General features: G+C 37.0%; 1 protein-coding gene across 1 annotated transcript in view; it reads right to left on the bottom strand.

The window, feature by feature from the left end:
- Tmem65 (transmembrane protein 65) overlaps nucleotides 1–10,287 on the bottom strand; it is a 30,312-nt gene that overhangs the window by 8,180 nt on the left and 11,845 nt on the right. Inside the window, exons 2-5 of the mRNA XM_023718814.1 lie at nucleotides 8,853–8,920; nucleotides 3,903–3,957; nucleotides 2,717–2,759; nucleotides 1,071–1,176 (exon numbers count right to left, since the gene is read on the bottom strand). Coding sequence (XP_023574582.1) covers nucleotides 1,071–1,176; nucleotides 2,717–2,759; nucleotides 3,903–3,957; nucleotides 8,853–8,920 — 272 coding nt within the window. The remainder of the gene's footprint in view (nucleotides 1–1,070; nucleotides 1,177–2,716; nucleotides 2,760–3,902; nucleotides 3,958–8,852; nucleotides 8,921–10,287) is intronic.

Raw genomic sequence — 10,287 nt, 5'->3', positions numbered from 1 at the left:
CTACAGGGTCTCACTACGTAGATCAGACTACTAATAGTGATTCTCCTGTGTTCAGCCTTCTAAGCGCTGGCATTACAGATGCGCGCCACCACACCCTGTCTCAATTATGTTTCAGGGCCCGGGGAGATGGCTCAGTAAAATAAGCCCTTCCCTGGCAAGTGCAAGTTCAATCCCCAGTTCTGAAAAAAAAAAAAAAAATCATGTCTGAGCACACCCTGGGGGCAGGGCCTGCACAGTAAGCTGGGGATTGAACCTCGGCCGCTGTGCTCTGCCTAAGCAGGTGCTTTATTCTGCTGAGCTATCTGGCAGCCCACTGAGACTGTAATATCAAATGAAGCAAATCAGACACACAGGTTTAAATATTGCATTGTTTCTCTTATAGGAAAAGCTCAAAGTGTAACTAAGGGACAAAGAAGATCAATATGGGGAAGTAGGAAGAATTTGTTCAAATAGGAAGAAGAATGGGAGGTATAAAGAAGGGGGAAGGAGGGGCCGGGGATGCAGCTCAGCAGGACAGTGGCTGCCCAGGAAGCTGGAAGCCCTGGGTTCAGTCCTCTGCACCAAAAACAAAAAAATAAACCTCACCTAGAAAGGCGAACAAAAAGGAGATTTTTTTAAACAGAGAATGGAAGAAAGAAATGGAAACTGAGCTTCTGTAAACAGGGGAAGAAGGGTTGGAGGGAGGACAAAGGAAATTTAAAAAGAGCTGAGATACATTACATACAGGTACAAATTCACCTCGATGAATGTGATCATTATGCATGACAAATATACAATAATAAAAATAAAGATTAAAAAAATGAATTAAATACCATTAAAAAAGCTGATAAGCAAGCTATTATTTTGTTGAAAACTGCCAAGACCTAGATAATTGTAATCGCTTCCCTCACAATGCTGTCTGAAGGGCCTGTATACAGTGTACAGGCAGAGAGCTTCCCCAACATGCATATGGCCTTGGGCTCGACCCCCCTCACCATCTTCAACACCAAAAACAAATCAGTCTTGAAGTTTTCAAGGGCCACATACTCTGCCTCCCAAACTCATTATCATCAGCCATATCAATTACTTACCAAGTGTGTACTAACACGTGTTTGCCACATGTCAACCTGCTTTGGTGTAAGATCAGGAATCGATAAGCCTAACCTGGAAGCCAAAGCTTCAACATAACCTGCAAGTCTTAAAAAGAAAACAAGAGAACAAACAATAGGTTTTAAAAAATATATATCCTCAGATATCAAAAATGTAATTACTATAGAAGAACAAAGATAATTTTACTTTGGCATAAACAAATGGCATAAACATTTCTTACAATATTTATTTTTCTTGTCTATAATTATCAGTTTTAAAATATTTTCAGATAAATATATTTAATATAGATCAACTGCTCTCTATCGTTATCTTTAAAAAATTAATTCAAGGTATAGAAAATTATTTTATAAATGATTACAATTTATGTACTTATTCCAAATTCAAACCAAAGTACTTTAACATAATATAAATTCGTAACTATTATCAACAAGCAAAAGTTTTTTAACTGTATCAGACTGGTACATAAAGGATGGTAGCCTACAGCCTTCAGGCCAACCTCAAGTATTTTATCAACTCTTAGTTGCCTCCACTGCTCTAGGGCATGAGCTGAATTAATAATCAGTGTTAATCACTTAAAAAGCTGTCTCCGCCTAGATTACGGGGCTGATGTGATTTCCACCGAGACCAAACCCAAATCGCACCCATATAATTAGCCAAAAGAGGAAGACACAAAGTCAAAGCAAGAGGGAGAAGTTAATCATAATGATGAGCGCCGATTCCTCAGGCTTCCACCAGCTCAGAAAGCAGCTCGGGCCATCTGCCACTTGGAAAAAGACAAAGCTTTCATAACTAGTCACCCTTATTCTGTTTCATCATTTCTAACTCATGAAAAAAGGAAAACAAAACGACCAAACCTATACATGTGTCAGGCACAGGAGCTCCGGCTCCGTGGCCACGTACCTGGCCCGCAAGGGCAAGCCCGCAGGGCTAATCCTCAGCAATAGTATTGTTTATATATGTACAAGATATATATATGGGTGAGCATATTAGCATGCTTTGCTGTCATTTCCTGAAAGTTTCATTCTCTACTACACATGACCGAGCAGTATGCTCACATTCAGTCTCCTTATCTCCTATCTCTGCGCTTTGTGGGAGGAGGATAGAATGGCATGATGGCGGAGGTGGTTCTTGCTTTTAGTTCTGATTTGCCCATAGAAACGTACACGAAATACATCTTTAGGAAATGTAATTCCATCTTGTTTATGTTTTGGTAATTTAAAACTTTTTTTTTTTTTAAATTTAGTACAAGGTTTACAGGATCTCACTACATAGACCGGACTCCTAGTGATCCTCCTGTTTTCGCCTCCCAAACACTGGGATTACAGGCACCCACCTCCATGCCCAGTCTCAACTGCCGTCTCAGTGCGCCCCATGGGCAGGGCCGGCACAGCACACCAGGGATCGAACCCCGGAAGCTGCACTCCGTGATTTAGTCCACTGAGCTAGCTGGCTGGCTCCGTTAGAATAAATTTTTGTATGTTCCATAATACAATAATGTCATGCTCAGAAACACTAATGCTGAATGGCTGGGTCTAACTAAGGCATCCATAGTTAAGACACAAAGAAACCCAAGAAACAAAAAGTATATAACTACCCAAACGCACAAATGAATAAAGAATAAACCTACCCCAGTCCAGCTAAGTCTGACACAAGATTTCCCAAAGCAGCAGCTAAAAATTGAAAAACAAATGAATTGTTATAGAAAAGTCACAAAAATCATAATATCACTATGCATCACTAAATTTATCTGATTCCAACAACTATCCCCCAAAACACAGCTCATGGATACCTCTGAATCTCAGGAATTCAAAATAGGGCACAAGTCTGAAAGCACAGTATTCTACCTCCATTAAGTAGTAGGGTTTTTGTTTTGTATCAACCACTTTCCACTTTGGTTTCAATACTAAAACACTATACAATATTTTACTCATATATTTTATACAGTACTTATTTCATTGAATTTGGACAGCTTGACATGAAAGAACACCATATAGAAATGCTGCCTGCACTAAATCACTTTGACTTCAGCGTCTGTTACAATAACACACAAGCTCAAAACCTCACCATCAGGAAGAATAAGGTGGTAAGAAATAGAATTTCAATCTTATTGCATTTAAAATTTTTTCTATCCCACCAGAAAATAAATAACTTAATAAAGACAAAAGGTAAAAGAATTTGGCAATAACACTGAATCACTGCAAAAATTTGTTTTGTTTGTATTTTTTTTAGGGAAGGGCCTACAGGGTCTCACTACTAGGTCAGACTCACAGTGATTCTCCTGTTTACAGCCTCTCAAGAGCTGGAATTACAGGGGCACACCACCACACCTCCGAGTCTCAGTTGCCATCTCAGCATGCTCCAGGGGCGGGACGGGCTTGGCAGGCCCAGGGATCAAAGCCCTGGCCCCTGCGCCTGCTTGCAGGGGCTTTAATCTGCTGAGCTATGTGGCTAGCCCAAAAACTTGTCTTAACATAGACGATTGACAGAGTATTTTTACCCACTGGCTAATATTAACTACCTATAATTTCTCAGAAATAAAAGAGTGCTATGCATACAAAACTAAGAATTAGAAGATTATGACTAAGGAGATAAATAGAAATCTCAATAAATAAATTAATTCCAGGGGCTGGGGAAATGGCTCAGTGGAATAAGCACTTCCCTGGCAAGTGCAAGGGCCTGAGTTCAATCCCTGGTTCCGCCAAAAAAATAAATAAATAAATAAATTCCAATAAACATTCCTCTTCTAAATCTAACCCACCAAAATGCTTTATAAATATGGAGAAAATGGAATAACAGTTTCTATAATTAAATACCTGCCATTGTTGAAATTCCCAAAATAATTCCAATAGACAACTCAATATGGGTTCCCTGAAAAATGATTAGGGGAAAAAAATTGAAAATTAAAAATTAAAAATGAAGTGATTATAAAAATAACAAAGTATTAACAAAAACATATAAAATAGTTATATCTATATGTCAGCACAGCAAAATTATACCCATAAAATATTCTGACAAATGCATACAAAGTGAAGTAATTGACTTAATCATTAAAACTATACATTCCTGCAGAAATAACATCAGTAACATTTTATTCACTGAAATTAAGGCTTTATAAAAATAGAAAATTGTAATACACACAGAAATACAATTTATCACTAAAATCCCAGAATTTCTGCTTTTTTTTCTATCATAAAGAAAGGTGTATTAACCTTCTTTGAATACAAGATCAACTCACATAACATTAAATTCTGGTACTTACCAAAGATTAAAATTCTAGTTTCTAGACAAACCAATTTTTGTAAAACTGTTCTCATGACACTTAGATTTTTAACCATTAAATGATGAAATCAAATAATTTATTCATATACTAATAACATTTAGAGTAACAGATCTACAGTAAAAGTGAGGCTGCATTGTATTGCCACTGAACTTACTTACTGAAAGCTTCAGACCTTCTACATTTATATCATTGTTCCTCTGAAAAGAAGGAACTGAAGTAAAGATTACACTATCCTCACGGCCTACGAGCACTAACAAGGAAAACAACCCCAGGATCTACATTCCTGGGCTAATTCAGATGTAATCCTTCACCAAGGCTGTCCTTAACTTTCAGGAGATCTCCTGAGTACTGACGTTTGAAAATATCTAAGAAAACGTTCAGATCTTTATGATGTAAAAGGAGAAAAGAAAATGTCCCACTATATAGGTATATTGCATTACTTATCAATTATTTGCAAACTAAAAGAAGGTGAGTTTTCCTGAATTTTCTTGCCTGTACAACTTTTGGTTCCACCCTTTAGGATACAGTTATGGCTGAAGATGAATGAAATTACCTGATGCACAAGCTTCCCAGGCACTTAAAGGTACAAACTTTCTGAGATCACCCAAAGAAAAGATTCAGAAAATGAAAGAGAAAGAAAAGGGACAAAATAGCACAGTGAAAAAGAACAAAGATGTGCATCTTTATAAATGAAGAAAGAAAAAAATAACCCAGAGCACCCTATAGAAGAAAGGTTCTTGACAGCTATCACGCCCAACAAAGATACACACCATCTCTAATGCAATGAATCATTAGCAAGGACCAAGAAGAACTTCATTGCAAAGTTTGTATTTAAAAAAAGTATGTGCTTAATCATTTGGTTAAATTTCAGATGCTTGAAGGTCCTCCCAATAACATAAGGAGCCTATCATGTTCCAAGATGGTTGGAGGGCAAGACTCCCCTTTTTCTCTACTCTGTCCCAACACTGACAAAAAATTATGTCCTAACAGGTAAAGTAGAAGCTATAAATCTAATACTAGTTGCCTTAAATGTATGCCTGGTTTATTACCTTAGTACAATGAATCTTCTTAGTCTTCCAGAATATTTTTTGTTTTCTTTTAATGTACTTGGTTGTTGCAGGGTCTCACTACGCAGCTTGGGCTTGTTGTGATCCTCCTGCTATCAGCCTCCCTAGCGCTGGGAGTACAGGTGTGCGCCACTACGCCTGGACTCTGGCCGGCTCAGTGCATGCAGGGGCGGGACTGGTGCGGCATGTGGTCCCTGTACTTGCCTAAGCAGGTACTTAGTCTGCTGGGCTATCTCATTGGCCCCTATTCCAGTATTCTTAAAAATTCCATTCTAATTAAATTTTAAGAAAAGTAACCCAAAACTCCACTACAAGTTATAGAAATCTATTAATGTAAATTTTAATAAATTACGAAGCCCAAGGTTTTATTAATAGCAACAAACAAAGATGTAATTCATTATAAGCAGGTATACAGAACTTTGTTCTTTTAACTACAAGTAGGGTGGCAGCCAGGAAAGTACCTCTAGTAGAAAGAAAACACAAACATCTATGGCAAAAAAGGACAGAAGAATTAAGTAGCAACTCGCTCTTAAAATAGTTGCTCTTCTACAAGGCAAGGGAAGTAATCAGTGTTTTTAAAAGGTAATAAAAACGTCAAAATCATTCTTCAGACAATAATGATCACTTATTTCACTTCTTATAGACTCTAAAGTTAGGTTGTTTACCTACTTTAGTCTCAGTGTTCTGTTACGCCTCACTGAAAACTGTCACTGTGAGCTAACTTGTAATCACCACAGGATAACATTGTTGCCATACCTATCACTATCAGGTGCTGATGTCATGGATGGAAACAGTTATTTCAGTAAAAACTAGGGACAAATTCATGAAATTATACTTCAATGTCAACAGAACAACAAGTTACTGTTACTGGGTCGACTATCACAGGCTACAAAAATAGTCTCCTCTCAGTTATGCTAACAATGAAGCAACAGGCCTGAGCAAGACTAAAATACTCTGCCCCTCACTGTGAGTGTTGCATTTGGTTCACTTTAGTGGGTATATTCTGAAAGGGACAGCCATTGCTCTAGATAAATATTTTAAATAAGACTATACTGAGGTCTTAGTAAGAGCCTAAAAAACCACCTGTTTCCCTCTTCTAATCTCTCTTCAACACAATCCTACCCCCCCCCATGCAAAGTCTTCTGCACAATTCCTTCCAGCACAAGCTAATACTCCAGCATTTGAGTAGTAACCTCCAGCATACTGAGGTGGAAAATGTTAAGTGCTAGTGAAATCATGTGACAATGAAAGAGACGTCTGCCATGAAGACACTTTATATCAGTCTATGCATGAAGCCATGAAACCTTACCTACTTCAGCTTATGAATCTGTCATAACGGAGTTTCCATTCCAATTAGACTGGATTACATGAACTAATCTACCTAACTCAAATTAAGTGGCTTCAAAACAGGCAACATGGTTCCCAGTCCAGTGAGACCTCGCTTCAGAAATGCTTTTGTTTGCAAACAATTTGGATCACAAACGGAAGCATTTGGCAAAATTGCTTTGCTTGCAAACCCTAAAACAGGTGACAAACGTGACCGTGGGCATCTTTCCCTCACAAACACAAATGCGGCTATCTTTTCCAAAACTGCAGAACAAATTAAGTTCACAAAAGGAGGTACCACTGCACTTGATTACATTTCTACACTCACAGATTTACAAGTTGACCAAGTTTATTCTTATATGTGTATTACAAAACTGTCATAACCAGTCAAAAAAAGCTACCACTTTAGAATTATATTCAAGGGGCACGCATTCAGTGTGTCAGCCTTTACAAATCTGGGCCTATGAGACTACTCAAGAATTGCCCTCTACTGGTTCACTGGCCAGGTCTGCCTCTGTGGCCACATAACAGGATACGGGCCTACTGTGAGCGCCGCAGGTTTCTCCACCAGAATTGGCACGTCTGATCCTCATCAACCTGCACGTAAGACTGGACTCCATGCGAAACAAGTACTTCTTAAATGAAACAACTTTAGATATGGTGTCATCTATATAAGGTAAATTACTTTTTTAAAAATTCCTATTTTGAAACCAAATCTTTTATTTATGTCCATGTGTAGTACAAATGAACTCCACAACACCAAGAAGAAACTCTGCGTTGCTGTGTATTTTCCTTATCGTCAACAATTCTAAAATCAATCCATGTTGGTTTATTTTTTTAGGGTCTTATTTTTGTTGTTTTGTTTGTTGATATTTCTGAGACACGGTCTCTCTAGTTCAAGCTCCAACTAGGAGCAATCCTGCCTCAATCTCCCAAGTTCTGTGACTACAGACGTGTGCTACCATTTACCACGCCCGATCTTCTTCCTCTTCTTTTTTTTTTTCCAGCAAGCTCCTGCAATACAGTCCACCTGTACTATAAATAATAGGTAATGGAATGTTTTTCAAAGTTTTTTGTTTGTTTGTTTTTCTGGAACCGGGGATTGAACTCAGGCCCTTGCGCTTGCCGGGGAAACGCTTATTCCACTGAGCCATCCCCCGGCCCCTCAAAGTTTTACAGTCAGTGTGAGACTCTTGGTTCTAACACATAACTTTGATGTTTTAAAATGAGTTTAAATTAGAACCTTAAGCTAGATACTTCTTTGTCCTACCAAGATTTACATAATAGGCTTTTGATACATTTACTGGTAGTATCTAAGAAGTATGACTTTGCATAAAGGACTCTAAAAATGTACTGGAAGCAGATAACTTCTAAACTAAACTATAATCAACCCATTGTATTTGGACAATTAAAAAGGAACAAAAAGAGTAAAGAACTGAGTGGTTTGAGAAGACTTGCATTTGAATCGTGATCTACTCCTGTTAAGACTCAGACCACACGCTATTGGTACCCAACAGCGAGAAGCACGCCTCATGGTAACAGAGAAAAAGCAGCCATTCTCGAGAGTGAGCCGCCTTTTGAAGGAGCACTCCTAACACGATCACATTAGGATGATCATAGCAAAGGGGGACTTTTTCTTGCAATCCAACAAAATGCAACTGACAATATACTCAACATTCTAAACTGAAGATTAAGACAGCTTTGGATTAACTAGGTAGACTAGAGCTGGACTGTGTATTAAACACCTACAAAACACGTGTGGATAGCAAAGTTCAATATGGAATTAATCAAAAAAATGTACATGTGGGATGACAACTATAAACACAAAGAACATCAAAAAACATAGTTTAATTGTCTAGCTGGAAAAGAATAACATAAGTCCTACATGTTTTGTCTAAATACTCTGCCGAAAGTCTTAATGATAATGTATATACCTTTAAAATGGAGCTAGCCTCATTAATATGAAACAGCAAAAATGGCTTTGTTCATTATGCTAATTAAAATTTTATAACTATGACATGTCTATCAAGCAAATGTAGCCCACATTAATTTATCAATTCAAAACAGAAATGGTGAGAAAAAGAACTTACTGCAACAATCATAATTGCATTATCCAAAAAGCCAAACCCTACGAAAGGTATCGCATTGTGGATGAATACTGAAAAACATCAAAAAGAGACACATGTATTTTTAAAATTTTCCATAACTTTAGAATGCCAAAAACCGATCACATAATTAAAGTCACACAAATTAAGAATTTAGAATTTACGTTTCAGTGGCTCCTAATACTGGTATAAGTTTCATTACTTGATAGAAGTTACACTGGAGGAAATACAAAGGTATAGTATGTAAAATAATTGTTAGGATTTTGTATGTAATCTATAAAGTTGCCAAGCTATAATCAATAAAGTAACTGAGGACTTTTTTAGATTACTGTATCAAAAAAAAAAAAAAAAAAAGGTCCCATCAGCCAAATGGCTATGTGTGTGAAGTGACTCTGGACTCTGGAGTTGCTTTTTTTTATTTTAATGCAGTTAATCCACGGAAAATACAATTAAGATATTACCTAAAAACTATGAAAGTTTGATATTACTATAGTGACTTCTATACCAATCAATGAAAGTTGATAAGCAGTAAAACAAACAAAAACCACTTCTACCCACAACTACCATCAAAAACTAAGATCAATGGGAAATAAAATAATAGTACCATGATACAGAATAAATCATAGTTACACAGCACCACGCAGTAGCGCCTAATAGGTATATAATAGGTCTTCTTGTTATTTAGTAAGACTGTCGAAGGTCAAGAACAAAATATTTAATCATGAAGATTATTAAAAACCTATTAACGATAAAAATCAAACAGCACATTAATGAAATGGTATTCAAAGACTTTAGCCTTAAAATTCTTTTACTTTTTGTCCAAGTCTAGGTACTTACCTGATAAACTATTCGCAATTTGACAATCAGAAGCTTCTAAAACATACATAATCCAAACTTCCAAAGCTATAAGTTTAATAGGTAAAGAGTGTACGCTATAGAGAAAGCTGCTTAAATATATCCAGAAATCACCTTTCCACTGGCCTTTGAAACATAAAAATTGCAAAATATTAATGAAAACAGGATTACTTAGCCTTTTGGAGTTAATGAAATAATATTCCTAAAATTGGCCAGTTACAAATATTTTAGAATTCAGGTATTAGGGACATTAAATTAAGATTACACTAAAAACTACTATTCTGGTTAAAAAAAATTGGTCAGTAAAACCAAGATACAATAGCTACTCTAAACTACAGATATATTTTTATGTTTACACCTAAATGAGCATTCTTCACAAAAATTTATTTTTAACCAAAAGGAAAAAATGTGAATTCTTAAAAAAGAAAAATGTATTGGCTGCTACCCTGGGAACCTGAGATACAGGACTTGATTCCTGGCCCTTCAAGGATTACAGGCATGATGACACAGGCACATAAATGGTGCTTTCGGGCGCTGGGGACTTGGCGGGAGGACGCCTGCCCAG

Source organism: Octodon degus, unplaced genomic scaffold (genome assembly GCF_000260255.1).
Source record: "Octodon degus isolate 3935 unplaced genomic scaffold, OctDeg1.0 scaffold00062, whole genome shotgun sequence".
Classification (NCBI taxonomy): Eukaryota; Metazoa; Chordata; class Mammalia; order Rodentia; family Octodontidae; genus Octodon; species Octodon degus.
The sequence above is the reverse complement of the archived record's forward strand: the minus strand, read 5'-3'. Positions and strand labels throughout refer to the sequence as shown.